Source organism: Lampetra planeri, chromosome 26, assembly GCF_965212315.1.
Source record: "Lampetra planeri chromosome 26, kcLamPlan1.2.h2, whole genome shotgun sequence".
In the NCBI taxonomy this organism is placed as follows: Eukaryota; Metazoa; Chordata; class Hyperoartia; order Petromyzontiformes; family Petromyzontidae; genus Lampetra; species Lampetra planeri.
In genome coordinates, this window is record NC_136132.1 from 6,749,218 (window position 1) to 6,777,154 (window position 27,937).

The following is a 27,937-nucleotide window of genomic DNA, read 5'->3' on the forward strand; positions in this document are numbered from 1 at the left end:
AACATCTCGCCACTGCGATGCCCTCTCGTCACCACGGGAGTGGATTGTTCTGCGGAGACACTAGCCCCCCTGCTATGTGAATGTAGACATTTCCACCACTGGGCTCAAGGCTAATAATGCAAATGAGTGCTGCGCCATTGCTCATTTAAATAGGCAGATGCTCTCACTGAGATTTTTGCATACAGATGGAGTCTTATATACATACACATAACACGCATCATATAATGTTGTAACGCATATAAACAAATAACATTGAACTCCACTTGAATGCTATATTCATGAGTACAGTACACATCCACGCATAAAAAGATAAAGACCCACAGATAGCCTTAGTAGACTATTGGGACAAGTGCTGTTTGAGGCCAGAATACATATCTAACTCCCCAGTGCCGATGTATACACACTGCGGCCCTGGTATTAATTTGAGGCTGAGTAAGCCAAGTGGAGGTCCAAATCCTGTTTGGATATGTGCTCCTCATTTTAGCCGTGGCCAGTCATCAAACTCGGGTCACCGAATTTCGAGTACATTGGGATAACAAATACAAAGATCCCCCATATGGCCTTAGCATACTTTTGGGGCAAGTGCTGTTAGCGAGCACCTATGAAGGCTGGCACGGCATACGAAGGGGGTGGTTGGCCAGCATCATGTGTGAACACATTTCACCAGCTATTAATTTCAAGTTTAGTCAACCCAGGCGATCTCTATGACCAGTTCAGGTATTCATCATTGATGTTGGCCATGAGCAGGCAATCGAACTCGGGCCGCCGGGATTCGTAGTGCAAGCGCTCTCACCGCCACACTCCACACACACACCACACACACCACACGCACACACACCACACACACACACCACACACACACACACGCTCATCACACACACACACAGCGCACACACACAGCACACACACAGCACACACTCCCACACCAGTGGCGGCTCCTGCAAAATCTCTCAGGGGGGGCAAATGTCTGGATGATTGATAAGGATAAGGTCCGCCCATGCAATGGATAAATTAACAGCTTAAGCATGTAAAGGCAACTTCTTTAATATTAATGAAAAATAAAGTGACTCTTACAATACATCTTGTTTGTTTCTATACTCACTATTAATATACAATCCACTCAAGTTTCTTTTTATTACAGATTCCACTAGGTGGCGACAAATTCTATTGTTGGATGAAACGTGCTTACGTATGATGACGTAAGCACGTATGATGATGTAAGCACGTTAGGGCGAGCCCTCCTGGAAGCCATAGAGAATGCATTGCAGCGCCCCCGTTCGAAAAAAAACATCTTTGAATGTAAGTCTATGGGAACACTCGGGGCGATTCTCAGCCGGAGGGAAATCGCCCAAAAAGAGGCGGTACTCCACAGAACGTAGCATGACGCTGATTGGACTATATCCAGAGGCACAGTGATGGCTAGCGTGACTCTGTGGTTGAATGACATTGGTGGTGCGTCGCCCAATCGCCCTAATGAAGAAACCGCCCCTGCTCCACACACAGGAACAGACAATGGCTGCTATCATTAAGCCATTTACTTAGCAGCAGTTGAGAGGCAATAAGCGGCTGCAACATGGAAACGAGTTCTAAAGCCGCTGTATGCAGGGCCGTGCCTCCCGAGGAGCAGGGGACGCGTGCTCTGCTCACCGTTGCTGTAGATGACGCAGTTGCTGCCTTCCTCTGTGCCGTAGCAGGGCAGGTGAGCCAGCCAGCAGCCTGTTTCCGTCATCTGCCCCAGCAATGCGGAGCCCTGGGGAGACACAGTAGCACACAGGACGCAGGTACAAAGGAGAGCATTGTTGACGCAATTACACTGAGCCAAATTCCTCGGTGCACAAGCAATTTGAAGGGCAATTTAAATCTACCGTCACATCCTGCAACTGTTTATCATTTTCTTTCAAATATGTAATTAATGTTATTGATTTTAATTGTTGACAACTCTTTGTTCATCCGATGTTGGGTGACTGCTTCACCACGCCATACCGGTCATAAATAGTGCAAAATACGTCATGGGATATTTATTATTTACTAAATGTGTACACAGAAAAGAAACACCTTAATCATTGAATAATGCTGCAATCATGCAATCTTTTCCGTGCAAAAAAAGGGCAAAACTGATTTGAAGAATCACAGACCTATTATGCTCCTATAATACAGCAAACATATAGTATTACGATTTCTCATGAATATCTCAAAGAACCAAACGCTTCTCTACAGTTGACCATATACATACTATTAACTACGATTCGAGAAAAGACAAATTAATATCAAATGCGGCTATTCCTGAGTATTATAGACGATGAAAAAAGCTAATAATTCAGAGAAAACTAATACAATCTGCCAAGCTCTTACAAACTCGTGCCTTTTAAAAAGTAATACAATTATTAAAAGTGATAACTTCACAAATTACAAATCAAATGATGAGTAAGGCAAGGAGATATGCTCCCACTAAGGCTAATCACAGCATCATTAGGAGACGTGACACAGGACACGAATACTCAATCATTTTAAAAGACCAATAAGCATGAAAGTGACATCTCTCACCAAATGTTTTACCATCACTTTCGTATATGTATGCATTTATTTCACACACACGTTATGATCACGTGCAGTGTCCAATGATATCGTTGTACGTGATGCTATATAAAACCTAATCATATAAAAGCATTGTGTAACACGGTCACAGTGTGGCATTTAATAAAATGGTAAAGTGTGGGCCCTGTATAGCAGTGCCGGTGGCATTGGTGCCAGATGGATTTTCAATTTCCCGAGGCATGCAGCCAAATATAATTCCATTTTGGTCACTAATCATTATTATAAAGGAGGTGGAGATTCTTGCGTTTAGCCCCATCACAGTTTGCAGATCATGATTCCTCCAAGGTCTATAAAATAAGTACCACTCTGTGAGAAGTCAATACTCATTGTTTTATGTTAATACTGCCCCCCCCCCCCACCATATAAATGTGAAATTTCCACTTCTAGAGAAGCCAAAGTCACAGGAAGAGCCCTTGACTTTCGATTGTAATTATGACGACCAAATCATGGTAAAAAATACAACTCAATGCACTGGCGGCCAGGTATTGTATTCATAACCTTGGTTAGAAATCGAACCCAGAAGGTCTAAGTTAATTGTGCAAGCCATAACCTTACAATGCCTGCACTTGTCTGACAGAAAAAAATATCCTCTAAATTATTTTGCACTGCAAACATAACAATGGGAGGTGCAAACACGTAATCATTTCAATATATGCACCGTTGTGATCATTTTACGGTAAGTGATTATTGTGAAATTCCAAAAAGGTTCACATTTTGAAAGCATGTTTTGCAACAAAGGATGTACATATAGGAGGCATGAATGTGCGGAGTTTATTTTTTTCCAATAACACGGGGAAGGATATAGCCTGGGTCCTAATTTCAAATCTGTTAAGTCTCTTTCGGAGAGAAGCCTACAGACATTACAGGAAGCCCCATGACCTCCAGTGAGGCATGGAAATCTTCCATTTTAAAGGATCCATGAAATGATTTAAATTTAATGTAAAGGCAGGCGAATAAAATACAACAATAATCATAAAAATATATATATAAAGTCCCCATCCGATTTGAAATCAGAAAGATAGGTGTTTGTATCTGGGGTGCTCTGCTGGAAATAGAAGGCTTAACAGGTGTGTCATTTCGCTATGTGCGTACAAAAAGAACTCAAGCTGAGAGCAGCCCCACGGCGCGCTGGGTTTTTAGGGAGCGCAGGGGATAGAGTGCGCAGCGACGAACACACGCACACACGCGCACACGAACACGCACACACACACGCACACACACACGCACGCACACACGCGCGAACACACACGCACGCACATACGCACCCACCCACACACGCACGCACACACGCGCGAACACACACACACGCACGTACATACACACGCACACACACACACGCACACACACACACGCACGTACACACACGCACGCACATACGCACACACGCACGCACATACGCACACACGCACGCACACACACGCACACGCGCGCACGCACACACACACGCACACATGCACACACGCACACACGCCCACACACGCGCACACACACACACGCACACACACACACAGACATGCACGCACACACACGCACGCACGTACGCACGCACGCAGACCGCGGCTCCCGTTTACGGAGACGTTCACCGCTTTGGGTTTCTTTCAATGAGTCAGTGTGATTAACAGCAGACATCAGAGGCAAGAGCATGCCAGATTGCTATGCTGCAGCGGTGGTGGAAAAAATCTAAACGTGAAATTAACCGAACATTTGTATAACCAAATTTAAATGTACAAAAATAAATACTGCACCTTGCACTACTCCGAGCTAAATGCTGCGTGGAAATGCACAGGCTTGGGCACATACACGGTTTTGTGTATGGATGTATGCGTGAGTGTATGCATGTGTGAGTGTATGTATGTGTGTATGTATGTATGAGTGTATGTATGTGTATGTGTGAGTGTATGTATGTGTGAGTGTATGTGTGAGTGTATGTGTGAGTGTATGTATGAGTGTGTGTGTGAGTGTGTGTATGTATGTGTAAGTGTATGTATGTATGAGTGTATGTATGTATGAGTGTGTGTGTGTGCGTATGTGTGAGTGTATGTATGTGTGAGTGTATGTATGTGTGAGTGTGTGTATGTATTTGTGAGTGTATGTATGTGTGTGTATGCATGTGAGTGTATGTGTGTGTGAGTGTATGTATGTGTGAGTGTATGTGTGTGTGAGTGTATGTATGTGCGTATGTATGTGTGAGTTTATGTGTGTATGTATGTGTAGTGGTGATACGCGCTGGGTGTATATGTCGTGTGCCAGCGCGTATGTACGGGTGTGTGTGTGGTGACGCGCGCTGACGGGGAGGAGCAGGCGTCAGTGCGCGGGTGGGGGTAGTGCTGCTGATTGGCTGTGTGCCGGTGACGCGCCCAGAGGGAGTGATCGGGTAGCAGCGCGGTGTGATTGGTCGGGGAGTGGAAACACGCGCTGAGCGGAACCGGATCGTAGGGATAGCGCGTGGGGATTGGGTAACTGAGGAGCGGTGCCGACGTTGAGGTCCGCATCCGCTCCGTCTCCCGGGAAGAAGGGGTATATAAGGTGATGCACAGAGGAGCAGGGGCAGAAGTGGAACCATCTAAGAATGAAGACGAAGGTGCAGAGATAGAGCCCGGAGAGGAGAGTAATGGAGAGTAGAGGAGAGTAAGGTATAAGTGTGTAGCCAGCGAGAGAGAACGGTCTACACGAGCTGAGTAATGTATAGTGTGTAGCCAGCGAGAGAGAACGGTCTACACGAGCTGAGTAATGTATAGTGTGTAGCCAGCGAGAGAGAACGGTCTACACGAGCTGAGTAATGTATAGTGTGTAGCCAGCGAGAGAGAACGGTCTACACGAGCTGAGTAATGTATAGTGTGTAGCCAGCGAGAGAGAACGGTCTACACGAGCTGAGTAATGTATAGTGTGTAGCCAGCGAGAGAGAACGGTCTACACGAGCCGAGTATGCATACGGTGTAGCCAGCGAGAGAGGAAGGTCTACACGAGCCGAGTATGCATACGGTGTAGCCAGAGAGAGAGATGCAAAGTCTACACGAGGCGAGTGGAGAGTGTAGCAGAGGCGCAGAGTCTACACGAGGCGAGAGAGGAGTGTAGCCGAGGCGCGGAGTCTACACGAGGCACAGAGAGCCGGCAGCACAGAATCCAGAGTCAAGAGAAGCGCATTGTGAAGAAGAGAGGCCACGCGTTGTATTGTTACAAGTCAAGATTTAATAAAAGAAGTGTGTTCCCGTCAAGGAGTTTCCTGCCGTCATTTTCCAATACTTCATCTGGCGTCAGAAGTGAAACGGGCTTCCAAGTATGGAGACGAGGAAGACCCGTAGGACCCACGGGATTGACCGCGAGGAAGACCTGGACGACTCGGGGCCGCTGGTGGCGGGGGGTGAGGAAGAGGACTTGCCCACGCTGCAGGGTCCGTCGACGGCGCCGGCCGAGCGACCGGGGACAGACGCCGGGCTTCGTGAGGCGCACTCCCGACTGGCGGAGCTGCTGCTCGCCGCCGCGTCCATCTTGGCGGAGATCAGCTCGTCGGGAGGAGCGGGGACGGTGGGGGACATTTTACAAGGTCGCCCCGCAGATTCCCGCCAAAACGAATGGGGGATTCCCGCCATTGCGCCTGGGCCTACTTTTGGCGGGAACGGCGAGCGCCACGTGGTGGTGGGTTCCCAAGCGCGCGCATCGACGTCATCAGCGCGCGAGGGGGTCCGCCATCTTACGTCTGCTGCTGGAGCCGCCATCTTAGACACCGACGGACAGGCGGAGAGGAACCACGAGGCGGATGACTTCATTTTTCAGCAGCGCCTGCCCACGTTGTCAGCCTTCAAGGCGGAAGGCGGAGACTGGGGCCAATTTCAGCGAAGGTTTTTGGCGCATCAAGAGATGTCAGCGTGGTCCGATGCTACGGCGCTGCGGGCATTGCCCGCCATGCTGGACGACGATGCGCTCGCGGCCTTCAGGGCTGCACGGAAGTCGGACCGCTCCACGCTGAAGGATGCGCTGGGTTTGTTGGCCAGGGTCTACGGGCCTCCCTCTACGTGCCGCCATCTGTTCTACGCAAGACGGAAAGCGGCCACGGAGACCGCGCTGGCCTATCGCACGGCGTTGCTGGCTCTTGCTGATGCTGCGTTCCCTCGGATGGACGAGGAGGGCCAAGACGCGATGGTTTTGGAGCAGCTGCTCAAGTTGGCGCAGGACCTGGGGGTCCCTATCAACACAGCTGACGAGATTGATATTTCTTCTTTGAGAGTCGCCACGAGTATTCAAGCGCACGAGGCCCTGCAACGGAAGCAAGGCGTTGGTTGCAACGCTGCTGTCGTCGCAGCCCCGGGTTTGGTGGTCGCCGAACCCCAAGTCGTCAGCCCACGAGAGGAGGCGTTCGCCACGGGACGACCAGGGGACTGGAGGCCGGGGGCCCGGTCGCCTCTGCGATCGGGCCGAAAGTCGGAGCAACCAAGATCTACTCCGACCCTCGTCACGTGCTATAACTGCGGCCTCCGGGGCCACGTGGCGTCCGGGTGCCGCGCTCCGCGGCAGCGCGCCATGGGAGCTCGGCTGGACGACGACCGAGAGCCCAAGTCATCTCTACAATCCCCGGCAAGTCGCGGCACCTCACACGCTCGGCCTGTTTATTCGGCACACATGGGACGCCGCGTTGCGGCGGAGGAGGGCCGGTTAAGGTTCGGGGATTCGGTTCGGCGAGGGGGGTTCGGCCGGGACCAGGGAGACATTGAATGGGCGGAATTGGGGCATAGAATTGTGGCTGCTTCGGCGGGTTCGTCCGTTGTTACGGGATCTATTGATGGGGTTGAGATTAGGGTGTTAGTGGACACGGGGGCATCGGCAACTATTATATCGGACCTCATTTATAATATTCTTCCGGTCCAATGTCGTCCGCTGCTTCCAGTGGATGTGCCATTTTACGCCGCTAATGGGGGATCGTTGGGCATTATCGGTCAGGTTAGGGCGTCCATTTGCATTGGAGATATCAAATTGTCGGGACCCGTTTTCGTTTCGTCTTCTTTGGCAGTTCCGTGTCTTTTGGGCACTGACTTTTTGGCTAAAATGCCCATTAAAATTCTTATCGATCAACGATGCATTGAACTGCCATCGGGTCGCCGGATTTCATTTTTGACGGGCCCTACTGACATTCGGACGGCGTGCGCTACGATACAAGCGGTGGCGACGCAGACAGTGCAAGTGGCCCCGGGTTCACAGATGTTGATTCCCCTCCGGTTGCGGAAACCATGGGTGAGGGAGGCTTCGGGACAGAGTATGCTTTTGGGTCCTTCTAACAAGGCTGTCGGGGGTCTTGATTTATCGGTGGCTCACACTTTGGTGCGGGCTGACAGGGATCCGTTTGTGATGGTTTTGAACGCGGGGTCGCGACCAGCTGTCATTCCGCAGGGCACCGTGCTGGCTCACGCGGCGCAGGTCCCTGGGGATGATGGGTTGGTTGCGCAGGTTGGCTCGAGCCCCGCGCGGAACGTTGAGCCAAGGGAAGACCTTGAGTGGGTCCATTCGTTATGTGCCGCCTCGGACGATTTGTCGGCGGCGCAGTTGGGTGCGCTGCGCGAGTTGCTCATTGAATTCTCTGATGTATTCAGTAAACATAAGTATGACATTGGGTGCACGGATTTGTTGCACCATCACATTGAAACGGGCGATGCGGCGCCGGTCAGGCTAAATCCCTTCCGACTGAGTCCCGTGGAGAAGGAACATGTTCAGTCGGCTGTTAACGATATGCTAGAAGCTGATATTATTTCGCCCTCCTCTAGCCCGTGGGGAGCGCCTATTGTGCTGGTTAAGAAGCAGGACGGGTCCCTGCGATTCTGCGTTGATTTCCGTCGCCTGAATAAGATCTCTGTGGCTGACGCGTATCCGCTCTTCAGGATGGATGAGTCCCTCGATGCATTGTCTGGTGCGCGATATTTTTCGACTCTTGATTTGTTATCGGGGTTTTGGCAGTTGCCGCTCGACGAAGAGTCGAAACCTAAGACAGCATTTCGGACTCCAGGGGGGCTGTTCCAGTTTAACCGGTTACCCATGGGACTTCACTCCTCTCCAGCGACGTTTCAGCGACTTATGGAGCTGGTTTTGTCGGGCTTGCAGTGGGATACATGCTTGATTTATATGGACGATGTCATTGTTTTCAGTAAAACGTTTGAGGAACACCTCCGGCGATTGAGAGGGGTGTTCTTGCGAATGCGATCGGCTAAGTTGAAATTTAAACCGGCCAAATGTCACCTCCTTCGTAGGTCCGTTAGATACTTGGGTCACATTGTCGATTCTTCGGGGATCTCCACCGATCCCGCGAAGACGGATTGTGTCGGTTCGTGGCCGACACCTACGTCCGTTTCCGACGTGCGTAGTTTCATCGGGTTTGCTTCTTATTATCGGCGGTTCGTTGAGCACTTCGCCACTATTGCAAAACCCTTGCACGCTCTAACGGCGAAGGGAGTGAAGTTCAAATGGGGACCGGAGGAGGAGGCCGCGTTTCGCTCCCTCCGGGACGCCTTGGTGGGTGCCCCACCCTTGTGTTATCCCGATTTTGCCAGTCCCTTTTTGCTGGACACGGATGCTAGCAACACGGGCATTGGGGGGGTGCTATCCCAAGTCGTTGGGGGTGTCGAAAGAGTTGTCGCCTACGGTAGTAGGGTGTTGTCTCCGGCGGAGCAGCGCTACTGTGTCACCCGTCGCGAGCTGCTTGCCATTGTTTTTTTTGTGCAGCAGTTTAGGCCATATCTTTATGGTCGTCACTTTACAGTCAGAACGGACCACGCGGCGCTGCAGTATTCATTGAGGGTCGCCCAGCCCTCGGGCCAGTTGTCGCGTTGGTTGGAAGTCCTCCAGGACTATCAGTTTACGACTACGTACCGTAAGGGGTTGCGACACACGAATGCCGATTGCTTGTCGCGGTTGTTGCCTTGTGATGAATGCGCGTGTTTGTCGGGATCGGCGCGCTGTAAACCGACGCTTGCGGGGGAGATGGGGGCACTGGCTGCGACAGCGGGCGCACCGATCGGGGATGATTCCACTGCCTCTCAGGGTCGGGACTCGCTGCTCTCGCTGTCGCTCAGCGAATGGGGCCGCCTCCAGATGGCGGACAGCTCGCTGCTAGCATTGCGCCGCAAGGTTGGGGGTCCCGAGGGGGACCAGGAGCGTACCGGCTCCTATGTACTTGAGCGGGGCGTGTTATTGAAATGGGACAGTTTGTCCCGGCGGAACGCACTCGTGGTGCCTTCCGCTGTGAGGGGGAGGGTTGTCTTGGCGGCACACGAACGCCTCTTGCACTTGGGAGTTAACAAGACGCTTGCCCTGCTTCAGCGTGACTATTACTGGCCGGGAATGGGAAGTGATGTGGTGCATATTCTGAAGGGGTGCGTTGAGTGCGCCAGGCATAAACCACCGGCCGTGGCAGCTAATCCACCGCTGCAATCTATTCAGGTCTCGCGTACCAACGAGCTCGTTGCACTCGATATTTTGGGGCCCTTCCCAGTCACGCCGAGAGGGAATAAATATTTGTTAGTGGGGGTCGAATACTTTACCCGATGGCCTATGGCGTGGCCTCTCGCTAACCAGTCGGCAGCGGCTGTGACGGATGCCTTCGTCCAGGGCTATGTCCTGGACAAGGGGGCTCCCGAACGCCTGCTGACCGACCAAGGTAAAAATTTTTCGAGTAAATTGTTGCAAGAGGTGTGCGATCTGTTGGGTACCAAGAAGGTGCGTACCTCCCCGTACCACCCGCAGACTGACGGGATGGTGGAGAGACTCCACAAAACCTTGACTTCCATGCTGTGCCAGCAGGTGTGCGAGGCACATGTAGATTGGGACCTGCAGGTCCCGGGAGTCCTTGCCGCGTATAGAATGGCCCCCCATGCAGCTACGGGGTTTTCCCCATTCTATTTGATGTACGGTCGGGAAGCTGACCCGCCAATAGAAACGCAACTTGGCCTGTCCGCTCCACGAACTAATTCTAATTTGGCAGAACATATTAAGTTTAATATTCACAAGCTGACAGAGGCGAGGGAGGCCGCGCGGCTTAATTCGCGGGCTCGCCAAATTGCTAATGAACGGTTGCGGGCACGGAAGGTGTCCATGCACGAATGGAAACCAGGTGACAGGGCCTGGCTGCATTGCCCTCAGGCACCCTTGGCTACGTCGCCTAAATTGTTGAGACCGTGGAGGGGACCCGTGGAGGTCGTGCGCGTTGCACGGCCCCAGTGCGTTCAGATAAAGTGGGGAAAGCGCCGGTGGTACGTTCACCCCTCCCGACTGAAACCGTTCTCGCCTCCATATGGCCTCCCCTTGTGTCGTGATGGCCGGGCGTGTGACGTGACCGGCGACCCAGAGGGGGAAATGTCTCTGCCTGATCCACACGTATTTTCGCCTGATCTGCTCCCAGGTGTCTCGGAACTGACAGCTGCCGATCACCGGCGGCCGGATCTCCGCGGCGGGGCCGGCCCTTTCAGGCCCGTTCCGCGCCGTCTGGAGCAGCCGGAACCGCCGGACGGTCGTCAGTGTCCCGCCCCATACGATGGACCAGCCAGACGGACTCGCGCCAGGTCGTGCTACTTTGCATGACCTGCCTCGTGAGGAGTCGGGGCAGTTGGAGCGCCTCGTCACTGCGTGTAGTCGCAGGGACGTGGGGCGCGTTCGTTTCGAATTTGCTCGTATCGTGTTATTGTTGACTTTTCGGGTTCATTGTCAATCTGTACATAGTTATTCTTGTTGTTGTTGTTGTGGTGTTATGTTACGGGGCACACTCGGGGGGTTACGGGGTTTTTTTTTGTTGGTTGTCGTTTTATCGTCGCGGTTGGTTGTTGTTAGCAGCCGGGCCGGCTGCGAGCTATGTGGGAGGGGGTGATGTAGTGGTGATACGCGCTGGGTGTATATGTCGTGTGCCAGCGCGTATGTACGGGTGTGTGTGTGGTGACGCGCGCTGACGGGGAGGAGCAGGCGTCAGTGCGCGGGTGGGGGTAGTGCTGCTGATTGGCTGTGTGCCGGTGACGCGCCCAGAGGGAGTGATCGGGTAGCAGCGCGGTGTGATTGGTCGGGGAGTGGAAACACGCGCTGAGCGGAACCGGATCGTAGGGATAGCGCGTGGGGATTGGGTAACTGAGGAGCGGTGCCGACGTTGAGGTCCGCATCCGCTCCGTCTCCCGGGAAGAAGGGGTATATAAGGTGATGCACAGAGGAGCAGGGGCAGAAGTGGAACCATCTAAGAATGAAGACGAAGGTGCAGAGATAGAGCCCGGAGAGGAGAGTAATGGAGAGTAGAGGAGAGTAAGGTATAAGTGTGTAGCCAGCGAGAGAGAACGGTCTACACGAGCTGAGTAATGTATAGTGTGTAGCCAGCGAGAGAGAACGGTCTACACGAGCTGAGTAATGTATAGTGTGTAGCCAGCGAGAGAGAACGGTCTACACGAGCTGAGTAATGTATAGTGTGTAGCCAGCGAGAGAGAACGGTCTACACGAGCTGAGTAATGTATAGTGTGTAGCCAGCGAGAGAGAACGGTCTACACGAGCTGAGTAATGTATAGTGTGTAGCCAGCGAGAGAGAACGGTCTACACGAGCCGAGTATGCATACGGTGTAGCCAGCGAGAGAGGAAGGTCTACACGAGCCGAGTATGCATACGGTGTAGCCAGAGAGAGAGATGCAAAGTCTACACGAGGCGAGTGGAGAGTGTAGCAGAGGCGCAGAGTCTACACGAGGCGAGAGAGGAGTGTAGCCGAGGCGCGGAGTCTACACGAGGCACAGAGAGCCGGCAGCACAGAATCCAGAGTCAAGAGAAGCGCATTGTGAAGAAGAGAGGCCACGCGTTGTATTGTTACAAGTCAAGATTTAATAAAAGAAGTGTGTTCCCGTCAAGGAGTTTCCTGCCGTCATTTTCCAATACTTCATATGTACCGCTTCTGGGGAGCGGTAGTGTAGTGGTTAGCGCGCTGCGCTGTGAACCCGGCGACCCGAGTTCGATTCCCGCTCACGGCCAACACCAGTGACGATGATCTGAACCGGTCCTGGGCCTCCCCTAGGTCGACTCAGCCTCAAATGAGTACCCGGTGCGATGTGTAAACACTGGGGAGACAAAGGCGGTCGGGAATGGTGCTGGCCACCCACCCCCTCGTGTACCGTTCCGGCCTTCATAGGTGCTCGCTAACAGCACTTGCCCCTCCAGTCTGTTAAGGCTATATGGGGGATCTTTGTCTTTGTGTGTGTGTGTGTGAGTCTATGTATGTGTGAGTGTATATAGTGTCCATGTGTGCTTATTATGTTAAACACTATGTTGAAGAAATGTATCATCATTTAACATGAGCAACTTACGTCCAATATGCAGGGCTGGACTGTATTGCGGTTGATAAATGAGTCACGACTCAAATGGTTGTGAGGTCAGTTTGGAGCTGACCCAACGCATCATCCTTTCGGCGTATGTAAAATAAGTATTGCCTTGTGAAGTGAAAAGGTGTTGCTCCTGTGGAGTATGGCCCCAATAGAGGAATGTTCCCCACTGGCTGTGAACCACCAGTGCAGATGCGCACAGACATCTCTCTCGCACTCTCAGTTTTGACTTAATATCATTAAACACGCTGGTAAATAAATACGCATCTAACAGATGCATAACGCGCCGTCTGTATCGCATTGCATCCAGTGGAATGGCAATAGTTTGCTGATGAGGCAATGGGAAGTTGGAACATACCTATAGTTATGAGACCTCCTTTACCAGCGGAAAAATATAGTAATAGGTTTTTACCCTTTCAACTGGTACAAACACTGACACCTTTATACAAGGCATCATGTTTGCAATAACCACAACACAAGCAGTCAAAATGCAAACAAAAAGAAACAACTCTGATGATGATAATGATATGCACTGTCCTTGAAGTTGATTGGTCCACACCCGAGACAGCTTTTCTTAGAGCCTAGTCTCCATTGGTGTTGGACCAAATGACGCCAAAAGGCGTACAACTCAAAAAAAGGACAGTGCATATCATTATCATAGAAAAAAACGTAGCTCTTGTTATGATGGTTGCCGACCCCTGGAACACGGAGAGTCCAAGTTCACCACGGAGAGTTCAAGTTCTCCGTGGAGAGTTCAAGTTCGCCACGGAGAGTTCAAGTTCTCCGTGGAGAGTTCAAGTTCACCACGGAGAGTTCAGGTTCACCACGGAGAGTTCAAGTTCACCACGGAGAGTCCAAGTTCACCACGGAGAGTTCAAGTTCTCCGTGGAGAGTTCAAGTTCACCACGGAGAGTTCAGGTTCACCACGGAGAGTTCAAGTTCACCACGGAGAGTCCAAGTTCACCACGGAGAGTTCAAGTTCACCACGGAGAGTCCAAGTTCACCACGGAGAGTTCAAGTTCACCACGGAGAGTTCAAGTTCACCACGGAGAGTCCAAGTTCACCACGGAGAGTTCAAGTTCATCACGGAGAGTTCAGGTTCACCACGGAGAGTCCAAGTTCACCACGGAGAGTTCAAGTTCACCACGGAGAGTTCAAGTTCACCACGGAGAGTTCAAGTTCACCACGGAGAGTTCAAGTTCACCACGGAGAGTTCAAGTTCACCACGGAGAGTTCAAGTTCACCGCGGGGAGTTCAGGTTCACCACGGAGAGTTCAAGTTCACCACGGAGAGTTCAAGTTCACCACGGAGAGTTCAAGTTCACCACGGGGAGTTCAAGTTCGCCGCGGAGAGTTCAAGTTCACCACGGAGAGTTCAGGTTCACCACGGAGAGTTCAAGTTCACCACGGAGAGTTCAGGTTCACCACGGAGAGTTCAAGTTCACCACGGAGAGTTCAGGTTCACCACGGAGAGTTCAAGTTCACCACGGAGAGTTCAAGTTCGCCACGGAGAGTTCAAGTTCACCACGGAGAGTTCAAGTTCGCCACGGAGAGTTCAAGTTCACCACGGAGAGTTCAAGTTCGCCACGGAGAGTTCAAGTTTACCACGGAGAGTTCAGGTTCACCACGGAGAGTTCAAGTTCGCCACGGAGAGTTCAAGTTCACCACGGAGAGTTCAAGTTCACCACGAAGAGTTCAAGTTCACCACGGAGAGTTCAAGTTCTCCGTGGAGAGTTCAAGCTCACCGTGGGGAGTTCAAGTTCACCACAGACAGTTCAAGTTCACCGCGGAGAGTTCAGGTTCACCACGGAGAGTTCATTTTCACCACGGAGAGTTCATTTTCACCACGGAGAGTCCAAGTTCACCGTGGGCGGGGCCTCGGTAACGTGCAGCTCATTGAGGATTGTTTAGTGGCGTCGTTTTGTTATGAAGGACCACCAACTCGTATTCACACGCATTGGCCCTCTCGAGTGTACGACCGCATTCTAAAAACGACGACCCTTCTCGTCGTTTTGGTTGCCAGCCCCTGGTGTAAACAAATGCTACCGGCAAAATGAGTCTGGAGGTGCAATTTGCTTACAAGTTAAATGCTCGTCATTTTCAGCAATTGGTAACTCCGCTTACCTATCTATTTCTCATATTCTATGCATATATACTTAATTTAATTAATATGCACTAAACATGGTCATTAAAGTGCCATTTATTTATTGGCAACCCAAACGCCCTTGCGTACACTGTGCATTACCCTGTTGTTAATTTCATTTTTTTTTATTAAACATTATAAATATGCTTTCAGTGACACTTATGGCACACACCAAAAGGTGATTAGCAAGGCAAAGGGCAGGCCTGTAAATCTGTGTCTGAGACTGTCATACGGAACACCGCAATCACAGTACATACCGCGCCAATAGCCTCTGACAAATTGAACTCCCGTATAGAGTACACTTTCAAAACCAAGTTAATGTGTGTACGACTGGCATAGGTGGCTATGTACGGTGCGAAAGAAGTTCAACATACACGTATACCTAATAATAATAATAAAAAATACCCAAGAATTTCTCTGAAATTAATTTCCAGTCGCGCCCAGCATCGGGGATGTTTGGTCAACACCACCACCAGCGGGTGTTGTTTTTGCATGTGTGAAGAAATGAGAGGAACTTGAGAAAATTCACGCAATGCAAAGGATGATTCCCAGGACTGTCACACCTTCCGAGCCATCTCACAGCGCCGCAGCTACAGCAGCAGACGCGCCTTGAGAGTCACCCATTCATGGCCTGGCCAGGTTCAAGACCGCTTCGTTTCCACACTCTGATGAGATTGTGCGCACTTCGGATTAGTCGATTTTACAACAACAAAAAACGAGCATCGGACAGTGCTGCTCTGAGTCAGTGAAGGAAATTCCACGTTTCATTGTCAAGGGCCTGTCCCTTCATAAGACGACCTCTTTTGACCTCACTCAAAGTGGTATCTCTTTTATGACCAGAGAGATGAGCTGATCTGTAATTCATGCCTTGCTGATTATAAGTAAAGTGTTCTGCTTGCCACATCTGGCTGGATTTACACCCCTGATCAAACATTCACAAAGCCACACCAGATTTCATTCATTATGATCCCAAGACTGTACATGGTAATTGTTGAAAAAGTTACAGTTGATGTTTCTGGCCCACTGTTCATGTAAATCTGACAGAATGGAATAATCCCCCCCCACCCAATCAATATTTGAACTTGCAAAACCTTACAATTGTGAGGTGGGATGTTCACTTTGTGGATATCAGTGTTCTTCACTGATTAATTTTCACTGATAGGACATCAGTGTGAGGGCCGTCACAAATTTGAAACCATTGGGGTTTGAGAGCACGATGGTGGGGGGTGTTTTCACCATTTGTGCATTGTCGGGGACGGCACGCCAGGGGTCATACTAAAGGCCAACAGGACCACACGTCAGGGTCATAGTGAAGGCCACCAGGGGCCGCACATCAGGGTCATACTAAAGGCCACCAGGGGCCGCACGTCAGGGTCATAGTGAAGGCCACCAGGGGCCACACGTCAGGGTCATAGTGAAGGCCAACAGGGGCCGCACGTCAGGGCCATAGTGAAGGCCAACAGGGGTCACACGTCAGGGTCATACTGAAGGCCACCAGGGCCACACGTAAGGGTCATAGTAAAGGCCACCAGGGCCGCACGTCAGGGCCATACTAAAGGCCACGAGGGCCGCACGTCAGGGTCATAGTAAAGGCCACCAGGGCCGCACGTCAGGGCCATACTAAAGGCCACCAGGGCCACACGTAAGGGTCATAGTAAAGGCCACCAGGGCCGCACGTCAGGGGCCATACTGAAGGCCACCAGGGGCCACACGTCAGGGTCATAGTAAAGGCCACCAGGGCCGCACGTCAGGGGCCATACTGAAGGCCACCAGGGGCCACACGTCAGGGTCATAGTAAAGGCCACCAGGGGCCACACGTCAGGGCCATACTAAAGGCCACGAGGGCCGCACGTCAGGGGCATATTAAAGGCCACCAGGGGCCACACGTCAGGGCCATACTGAAGGCCATCAGGGGCCACACGTCAGGGCCATATTAAAGGCCACCAGGGGCCACACGTCAGGGCCATACTGAAGGTCACCAGGGGCCACACGTCAGGGCCATACTGAAGGCCACCAGGGGCCACACGTCAGGGCCATACTAAAGGTCACCAGGGGCCACACGTCAGGGCCATACTGAAGGCCATCAGGGGCCACACGTCAGGGCCATATTAAAGGCCACCAGGGGCCACACGTCAGGGCCATACTGAAGGTCACCAGGGGCCACACGTCAGGGCCATACTGAAGGCCACCAGGGGCCACACGTCAGGGCCATACTAAAGGTCACCAGGGGCCACACGTCAGGGCCATACTGAAGGCCGCCAGGGGCCACACGTCGGGGCCATAGTGAAGGCCACCAGGGCCGCACGTCAGGGCCATAGTGAAGGCCAACAGGGGTCACACGTCAGGGTCATACTAAAGGCCACGGGGGCCACACGTCAGGGTCATACTAAAGGCCACCAGGGGCCGCACGTCAGGGCCATACTGAAGGCCACCATGGGCCACACGTCGGGGCCATACTGAAGGCCACCAGGGCCGCACGTCGGGGGCCATAGTGAAGGCCACCAGGGGCCACACGTCAGGGCCATACTAAAGGCCACCAGGGGCCGCCAGTGGTCCTGCAATGAAGAACAGTTTTGCGTATATAAAAAAGGGAACATTGTCACCAATGCTCCAGTCACATACTTCAGCTACCGGAATTGAAACTAATCACTTGGGTGAAAAAACAAACAACAAACCCACCCCGCCCCCCCCCTAAGAGACCCCCCCCCCCCCTTTTAGCATTCATTCTGCCCCCCCCCCCCCCCCGTTGAAGTTAAATCTAAATTTTAAAACATGCAATCGGAGCAGTGAAGAATTAATTTGAAAAGCCAAGCAGATTGGTAAGTAGTTTTGAGCACTCCCAGTGGACCGTAGGTCCCATTGACAGATGGCCGAAAAACTGGAGCCACACAGCTGGAAAGAAGGCTGGCACCAATGTTTGTTTGCCTCCCTACCCTCCCACCTACGCCTCTTTGTTTCAGCTTAATGCAGTGCGAGGTGCCATTGACGTTTCTCGCAAGCGATACATTAATCCAGCATTGTGTGGCCGAAATGAGCCTGCAATGGACTGGCAGCTGCGTTCCAGCGATATTTCTTTTGCAATGTCTTTTTTTTTCCAGCAAAACCGTTCGCATGCCAAAGGCTCCCCTTTTTTAATCTGATGCCTGCACAACTCACCAATTAACTCGCCACTGCCGGTTAAAAAAAAAACAGATTCCTTTGAGGCTCAGACCAACAATCCATCACCGGGGTTTGAAAGTGCACTGCCTTGCTTCCCAGTTAATGCCTATTTCCTAGGTTTGACGGCCATCATATTTAAATGGCAAGAAAATATATTGCCCAGTGGTTGTGGAGAAAGCTGTAAATTCACCGAATAGGAACACACGCGTACGTGCACACTCGAAGGTATTTGAATTAGTCAGGGCGCTTGCAAAACAGGCCGCGAATGGCGATGAAAATTTGCCATCCAATTTATGATTTTATAATTTTTGTCTCATGGTAAATGTTTAGAGTTCCCATCATGATGCACAATGAGTAATAACAAAAAAATGTATTATTTGATGTACACGAATAAAACAATGATTACAAAGCATGAAACACAACATTTCGTAGATGAAATGTCTTCATTGTAAAAAATAGGGTTAGGGTGGCAGGCGCCTCCATTCGCAGGAATGAGCCAGTGATAGACATTCCACATTCGCATGCCTGGGACCTGTCCATACACGCAATGATGCAAATCAAGAGCTTTCGTCCATAAACGGTCTGAAAATAAAGACAAATATGTTACAAGACTTGCAGATGTTTTTATGCTGCCGTAATTTTCACGTCTGTAAATGAAAAAAAATCGTCTGGGAATGCTGTGGTTTTATGACTGAACTTGAAATCATAAGGTTGTGAGTTAAAACAATGGCTTTTAGGTTCGAAATAAAGATGAGAACATCCCTTTTGTTTTTTTTTGCATGGAAAAAAAGAATACAACTTTGACTTTTCAATGTTATTTTGTTCGTAACAAAACAGTGTTTTTCTTTGTCCATTTCCAGGCTATAAATGTAATTAGATTTTTTAATGAGGAGTGTTGGATGATTTATATATCAGGTTGGCATATTTTCTGTGAGGACTGCACATATGGGTTTAGCCCAAGGGGCTTGGACCTATAACATATAAGACCATTACTGGCATTAGTGGATTGGGTCTACTGAGTCTCCTGCTGTGTTCTTTAACCCATAAACCTTTAACGTTCTCCCACCATCTCGACAGCTCTTCGTGCGAAAATTCTCCCACACCACACACAGTTTCATGACAATATTGCCGAGCTCAAGGTCAACGATGTGTAAGTTGTTATCGCGCGAGAGAAAACACGCAGTAGCTCGCATCTTGATAAATCATAAAGTGTCATTTGACGCGTAAAAGCAATGGCAGCAAATTCTTGCAGAGCCGTACCACGCAAGTGTTAACAAATCTGGCAGGCACATGGCTACAAGACTCGTGTCTGGGACCCAGAACCCATGCTGTGTCTGAATAGTTCTGCCCAAATGCGTGCAGCCAAGGAATAAAGTAATACCATAAAATTGCTGGATTTTGTCCATTACAACTTCTTTTGGGCTAGTCAGCTGGGCTATTTGCTTTGTTGTCCCATCAGGACACACGAGGCCACAATGGATTGGTGCAGAACAAAATAGCAATCCCTTAAAATCTTTCCCAAGGAGTTACTTTAGCCCCCACGACAAATTAGTTGATTTCAATTACATATCATTTTAATTAGCAAAACCCATAAAATTGAAACAGCTGCTCTTAAAGATGGAAACGCGCAAAATGTTGTTGCTGCACGATCGTTTGGGAGACTGAAACTGAAACAATCTTAGAAAAGAGATATTTTTTAAAACATATATAACTTTTCCCCCACTGCTTTTTTGAGCCTGTTCATGTTGTTTGTTCGCGCGTGCCACGAAATTGGGCAATAAACGCGCAAATAACCCGTTAATCTCATTAGCCGTAGCGATATGTAAACTCACTGAACCGCTGTTTATTTCAGAATAACGAAGGACTTAGTTTGGCTATTTTGCGTAAATTCAAGCTGCACTTAATTATTATTAGCTCAATTCATTGTTTAATTCATTACAACATTTACATTCACAACATGTTCATATAATATTGTAAATTTAAATAGCCCATTTTTTTTCAAATAAGCTTGGGGTGGCACTCCCCTCTGCTAGTTAGATGTAAGCCACAGTGGAAATACAACATTCAAATAGTGGGGGCGAGTCCTCTCCAGAGCATCACCACTGCAGGCTCAGCACAAGTGGTACTCAATGTATCCATTCACGAGGGATGATGGGCTGTGTCAACCTTTCGTTCGGATTCATACACGCAACCTTTCTAACAATACGATCATATGACCGGATTCAACAATGTTGCGTATGATACATTAACGCAGTTTAATTTATTATCTTAGAAAATATGCGCTGCGAATATAATCGCCGTGCAATCGCTTCACAATTTACTCCCGCAAGCATTTTAATGATTTGTCAAAATTTTTACTGAGGGTTGCAACTAATTTCCAACTTACGTTCATTTTTTTTTTACAGCTAATGATTTACATCTCCGTTGTATTGATGCTCGGGTTATTGTCTCATTTGTGCAGTCTCGTTCACGCTCTTCATCGGAAATATACACATGAGAATGCTGTTTGCATGAATGTACAATATTATTAGTATGCATGGATACAAATTTAAGAATCCAATGGAATTTATCTTTTAGTGCTAAACTTCCTGTCTACAAAATTATGTGTGACTATGATGATGCTTCAAAAAGGATGAATCGTGTAAATCGCGCTGTACGAAAGTAATGATTTGAGTTTAAACAAACATTGCTACGTTTATTCTGTGCTGAAAGGCAATTTATTGAGACGTATTGATTGCTGATACATTTCTTATCAAATATTGTAAGCCACATAAAATGTACATAATGGTATTCAAATGAACAATGGCTTAAAAATTCACGATCAACGGATTTCTTTTTTTAAATACACAGTTACGAGGTTGTCCTGTATTTTACATTCTTCAAAATGTACTGCCGATAAAAGCTTGTGTATGCTATTAAGTGATGCAACAATGTATTCAGCAGGGCTCCGAAGATATAATAAATTGGCACATTTAGACGAAGTTTTGTATCTCGGCAAAAGCAAAGAGAAAACAGTAGCAAAGTAAACATTAATAAACAACTAACATTACTTGATCAGTTTAACACGTAGACTTTCGCGATCAATATTACCCATATTCATCTTCTTGGTTCTTTCGGTAAAGTCACGTAGAAGGGAAGTAATAAAATAATAAAAATAAAACATAATAGAATTATTCTCACGACGTTTCGGCCACAACGCCGTCGTGAGAATAATTGTATTATGTTTTATTTTTATTATTTTATTATTTCCCTTCTACGTGACTTTACTGAAAGAACCAAGAAGATGAATCCCTGCAGTCACGAAAGCTTTAAATCGAAATTACCCATATTCTTTGGGTCTTCGGTAAAGCCACGTAGATGGAAAAATAATGATACAAAAATAAGAAAATATCACGACGTTTCGATCGCAACAGAAGCAATCGTCATCAGCAGCTCTCTCGCTATGTTTGCACCTGATGACGATTGCTTGTGTTGCGATCGAAACGTCGTGATATTTGCTTATTTTTCATTATTATTTTTCAATCTACGTGGCTTTACCGAAAGATCCAAAGAATATGAATTCCTGCAGTCACGAAAGCTTTAAGTCAATATTATCCATAATAGAGGTGTTTTGGGTTAGATCGCTTAAATATATAAATGTGTCGTTAGACCCGCCACCACCCAACGCAGCCATTTAGTAAGTTTGCCGCGTAAACAATACATGCAAATGTGTTCACGTGACAAACCTTACTAATTGTTTGTGTCGGGTGGTGGCGGGTATGACGACACATTTCTATTCACGCGATCCAGCCCATTAAACCTCTGTTATGGATTATTTGATCAACCCAAAGTATATACTGCTCCTGCAAGCAACATATATTTACATAATTTCCCATCTATTGATCAATAGATATTTACAGACCTTTGCCAATCCACTACTCGACGAAGGCACCCCAAGGTTTTGTCAGTCTTAGAAGTCGTTGAAACATACTGGCTGGCCCTGGCTGGTCAATGGGGGTTGGGGCAATTGACCCAGATTTGGTTTATATCCCACTTGCCACTGTAGTTAGTTGTGGCTGGGAATCGAACTCAGGAAAGGCAACTTCATAGTTCACAGTGTAACCACGTCGCCACTGCTCCCCTCACGCATCATGTAGCAATGAAAAATTAAAAAACGAGTTTGTTTAAATTGCTTCGATATGAGCACAACCCTTTTGGTACTTTGACCACAGTCTCCTCTATGAAAGAGGCGATTGTCAATCGGCTCAGGTGACGTTTTAAATGTTGTGGATTTACTAGTAACGAATTGGCATGTTCTGTTTACGTGACAAACCTTACTAATTGGCTGTGTCGGGTGGTAGCAGGTTTAACGACACATTTATATTCATGCGATCTAACCCAAAAAACCAATATCATAAATAAAACTGGTGAAAATATTTCAACGTGGCAGAGTCCACATTCTCGTAGCATGAACAGCAGCTGCTGAATTCTCAGAAAGCGGCACTCATCTTATGAACTCTAGGGGGACGAAAGTCTTCATCAACCCCAACCATGGGATTTCAATTCGATACGCACATCCCGATGAACATTTTTCAAATCCGGCTCCGCCTGCCGTACCTTCGTCGCGTGTTCACGGCGAGCCCTTTCACGTCAACTCGATTCCAATCAAGACAGCGAGTCGCTACGAGCCACCAATTTTAAGAAACAATTGGAGCAGATGGCGTACAGAGGAGGGGCACGCCTCTTAAGCCCTCGGTCTGAAGTGGTTTTCGCAATATCGCTCAGGCTCCCCGGTACTCATCTTCTTGGTTTTTTCGGTAAAGTTACGTAGAAGGGAAATAATAAAATAATAAAAATAAAACATAATACAATTCTCACGACGTTTCGGCCACAACGCAAGCAGCCGTCCTCAGGTGAAGAACAGGTCTGTCGGAAAGACACCTGAGGACGGCTGCTTGCGTTGTGGCCGAAACGTCGTGAGAATTATTTTATTGTTTTATTTTTATTATTTTATTATTTCCCTTCCACGTGACTTTACCGAAAGAACCAAAAAGATGAATCCCTGCAGTCACGAAAGCTTTAAATCCCCCGTACTCTTTCTGTTGAGAAGACAGAGTCTGACAGACCTGTTCTCCACCTGAGGACGGCTGCTTGCGTTGTGGCCGAAACGTCGTGAGAATTGTATTTTATCATGTTTTATTTTTATTATTTCATTATTTCCATTCTACGTCACTTTACCGAAAGAACCAAGAAGATGAATCCCCCGTACTCGTTCAGCGCACGAACCGCTGCGAGCGAGAGAGCGAGCGCGCAGCCCCCGTTCTCCCGAACTCTGCCGCCAAACTGCAGGCAGGAGAAATGGTTAACGCTGTGGGTGGGTGGGTTGGGGAGGCAAGTCGCTAGCAGGTGTTTTGCGCGTCGTCCTGCCGCGCGTGTTAATTTCTCCTGACAGACCGGTGCGCTGCCTGACATCCGGCATGGGACCTCATGTCGCCACCCCGACATAATTCGCGCACCCCGTGCCGCTACTCGAGGGCTGCCGGGTTCTTGTCCGTAGGGGGGCGGCGGGGAGGTGCGGTGGGTGTATGTGGGGTGTTGGGGGGGGAGGGTTTGGAGAGGGGGTTACGGGTTCGCCGGTTCGGTTTGTGCGAATTCGCGTGCACGTCGCCAAGCCATTTCTACCCGGAATTCGCGATATTATGCGGGTTGAATTTAATCTGCACTGCGGCTATGCGGTCGGACGTGAGACAACATTGTGTGTTTACTGTGTGTGTACTGTGTGTGCTGTGCACTGTGTGTGTGTACTGTGTGTGTGCTGTGTACTGTGTGTGCTGTGTACTGTGTGCGTGTACTGTGTGTGTGTGTGCTGTGTGTGTTTACTGTGTGTGCTGTGTACTGTGTGTGCACTGTGTGTGTGTACTGTGTGTGTGCTGTGTACTGTGTGTGTACTGTGTGTGTGCTGTGTACTGTGTGTGTGCTGTGTACTGTGTACTGTGTGTGTGCTGTGTGTGTGCTGTGTACTGTGTGTGTGTGCTGTGTGTGTGCTGTGTATGTGTACTGTGTGTGCTGTGTACTGTGTGTGTACTGTGTGTGCTGTGTGTGTGCTGTGTACTGTGTGTGTGTACTGTGTGTGTGTGCTGTGTGTGTGCTGTGTACTGTGTGTGTGTGCTGTGTACTGTGTGTGTGCTGTGTACTGTGTGTGTGTTGTGTGTGTGTACTGTGTACTGTGTGTACTGTATGTGCTGTGTACTGTGTGCTGTGTACTGTGTGTGTGTGTGCTGTGTACTGTGTGTACTGTGTGTGCTGTGTACTGTGTGCTGTGTACTGTGTGTGTGCTGTGTGTGTGTACTGTGTGTGCTGTGTACCGTGTGTGTGTGTGCTGTGTGTGTACTGTGTGTGTACTGTGTATGTGTACTGTGTGTGTGTGCTGTGTACTGTGTGTGTACTGTGTGTGTGCTGTGTACTGTGTGTGTGTGTACTGTGTGTGTGTACTGTGTACTGTGTGTGTGTACTGTGTGTGTGTTTTGTGTGTGCGCGCGATTCGGCAGGCAGGTGTCTCCTCGCGCGGTTTAGTTTGTGCATTTTTTTTTTAGAAACGCATCTACGATCACTTACGACCGTGTAAAGCGAGGGCAACCCTTACAGATGTCAGAGTGCCGCCCGGATCTTTGGCTGGCTGGGTGCGCATCGGGGTGAGTTAAGAGGCTGTTTCATAGGGTGGACTTCGAGCAGGTGTTGCTCCCAGGAAGAAAAGGGAGCCTTGGCTATCAAAAAGGCTTTTTTAGTTTGGCTTAGTTAGCATCAATCTAAATGTGTCGTTAGACCCACCACCACCCGACGCAGCCACAAATGGAGGTTTGTCACGCAAACAAAACCTGCCAATTCGTTACCACATCAGTGCCACCGCTGTGTTGGAGAGAAGTCCCACAAAAGCCTTGGCGTTTGAGGAAGTGTGGCTCATGTTAGGTCAGCTCCCCCCTTGCTCGCTGCCATTGCCAACAGAGCCAGGATTGCTTATGGACATTAATACAGTAAAGCTGGCCTCTGTAGGAGACGTTTTTCGTTTTTTAATGTGTATTATATTTGTCTGTGCTACCGATCACAACCACTGGGCATCGTTATATGGCGAAGGGAGATTCCCAACCATGGAAATGTGGAATTGTTTAAAAGCGATCACAGCAGGGGGCAGTTTCCACTTCTTCTGATCAATCGATCTTGTAAAAGGAAATGCAATAAAAAAAATCTGCGAATGTTTACTCATTCACATATTACAATTCAGCATATTTACTGTGCATATCAGCGATATACTACCTCAATACCTCTCGATACGCGTTTTTGCTCCTTTAACAACTTCAAGTAATTATTGATAAAGAGATGTAATTGTGTCAATGAGTTCTTATGTTTACAATAATCAACAACAGCCATTGGCCACTAAGTGGCGGTGATGTCATCACGGTGCTTGTGCCAGGCTATGTGCACGTTAAGGCCACGCCCGGTGGCAGGTCACGGGACAGACCCAGGGTGCCATACGTTGACTGACTGAGATAATCAACCACCACCATCATCTGCACGCCCCGCATATTTAAAATTCTGCGCTGCAGTAGTTAGGGCTCAAAATAATTACCTTCAGCTTAGCGTACGGAGTCAAGCACTGACAACACAAAATAAACTACAGAAGATAACAAATTCTGGGGAATTACATTGAGAGACAGATAGAGGGAACACGTGGATTGGAAAACGTCGTTCACAGGTAAATCAATCAAACGGTTGCGAAAAATAATTGGGCTGGAGCAACACACATCACCACGGCAGGAAGGGTCTGACGCACCAGTGGTCAAGAATAATAACAACGGAGTGGAAGCCAAGGAATGGAATGCGTCCCTCCTAGAGCACGTTCACTGAGGAGATGGAACGAGGAAATCAATTGGAGCGTATTTGCTCGGTGGATTATTTCATAGCAGGATCGTGACACCTGGCAACGGCTTGGAGGGCCCTTCATCCAGCAGTAGATTGATCATGGCTAATGATGATTAAGAATACACACGAACTAGACGGCAAGTTACTGGGAAGTACTGCATACACAATGTAAGTGATGACTCGCTCTAGTAGTGTTGGGCCCAGATAATCAATGTTGTCATTGACTATGTGGCTAGTTGAGCAACAGCAATGGTATTAGGAGACACATTTGTAGTGTTATGTGTTGTGACTTAAACTTATTGAGAAATGTAGTGACACCACCAGGATGTCTTCGTGGTTTTGACAGTATTGTTTCAAGATGGAATAAAACGTTCAGCTTTGAGAATATATCGATATACAAAATAGTAATTTATAGATTAAATGTTTTGCTTTCAGCTCACTGAAAGTCAGCATGTGGCATTGCTCAACTTTACTGGTGGACCTGAACCAATGGTGGAAATTCCACATTCCTATAGAAAGGGCAGTCACTCCATAAGAAAATTTAATGGGTTGAGTCAAACCTAATCCTGACTGCGAGATGGGTTCTAAAACCACAGCGCTAATCGGCGAGCTAAAAACAAAATGAAGGCACAGCATAAAAAATTAAGAATGGTATTCTTAAGGTCAGTGAAGAACAAAGGAAACATTTCTCCAAAGTGTTTTCATTTTGTCAGATGTTTCACTCCACGTGCCAGGAGCTTCTCGAGGGACTGAAGCGAAACGTCGGACATCGTGCCGAACAACACGTTAAACCGGAAAACACATCGGAGAAGCAGTACAGAACAACCGTGAAAACCTACGCAGCGGAGGAAAGATTTAATCCAAACGACATGCCTTGAACGTATGTAGATTAAAGCAAGGACGTACCCGTAGTGAGCTCCTGGATTGAACAGATTTGGAAATGCAACTCGCACAATAGAATCTTGATGAAATGTTCTCCGAAATGCTCGCTTTTTTTCCCTTCCTCCCTCCAAGTGACCGCATGGCTTTGGCAAAGAGAAGTTGCAGAGTAGGAGAGCAATGCTCCGCGCTGATACAGATTCTGCCTCGCGTGGGGTTTTATTTACTCACCCTGCGGGGCACGTGCATGAGCGTGCTTGTGCTGGTCGAGTGGTGGCGAAAGTAAAGGGGCAGCCGGTGCAATTGCTTGCTCACGCACACTGCTGGCTGAAGGGTCTTCACTGGAGGGAGCTCTAGACAGCCCTTATACTGGTAGGAACCTCCTGGTTACACCAGCCCACAGGGGATTATTGTGTCAGTCCGTCATGCAGGGAGGGGCTGGGTGGGGAGGGAGGGGCTGGGTGAGGAGGGGAGGGTGGGGAGGGGAGGGGCTGGATGGGGATGGTGGGGCTGAGTGGGGAGGGTGGGGAGGGTAGGGCTGGGTGCGGGTGGGAGGGGTGGGGCTGGGTGGGGAGGGGCTGTTCACTCCGTGGTGCCCTTATAAAACTCAACGTTTAACCTACTCACGCGGAATACACCACGCCTCCGTTGACCCTGGCCATTGACCGAGCAACCCAACGTTCCTACCAGCTCCCTCCGCAGGAATGCGTTAGAGGTTAGTTTGGCCTACTCTTCGAGTGTATGAACTCAACCACTCCAAGACCCGTCAATCAAAATGTTGTTCTAACCTGAATCGAACTTGATTCAGGCCATCATCCATCTGGTGTTAATTCACTAATTACCGTTGTGATGAAAGTAAGGAAAATATAATTTTATTCACAGACTAGTGAATGCCACTTGCATGTGGAATTTACAGCACTTGATCTGACATTTTGTCTCCCAACGGCAGG

General features: G+C 49.0%; 1 protein-coding gene across 1 annotated transcript in view; it reads right to left on the minus strand.

Moving 5' to 3' along the window:
- The window catches only part of LOC144727797 (zinc finger protein ZFPM2-like), a 189,660-nt gene that overhangs the window by 80,678 nt on the left and 81,045 nt on the right, over positions 1-27,937 (minus strand). Inside the window, exon 5 of the mRNA XM_078606909.1 lies at positions 1,648-1,750. Coding sequence (XP_078463035.1) covers positions 1,648-1,750 — 103 coding nt within the window. The remainder of the gene's footprint in view (positions 1-1,647; positions 1,751-27,937) is intronic.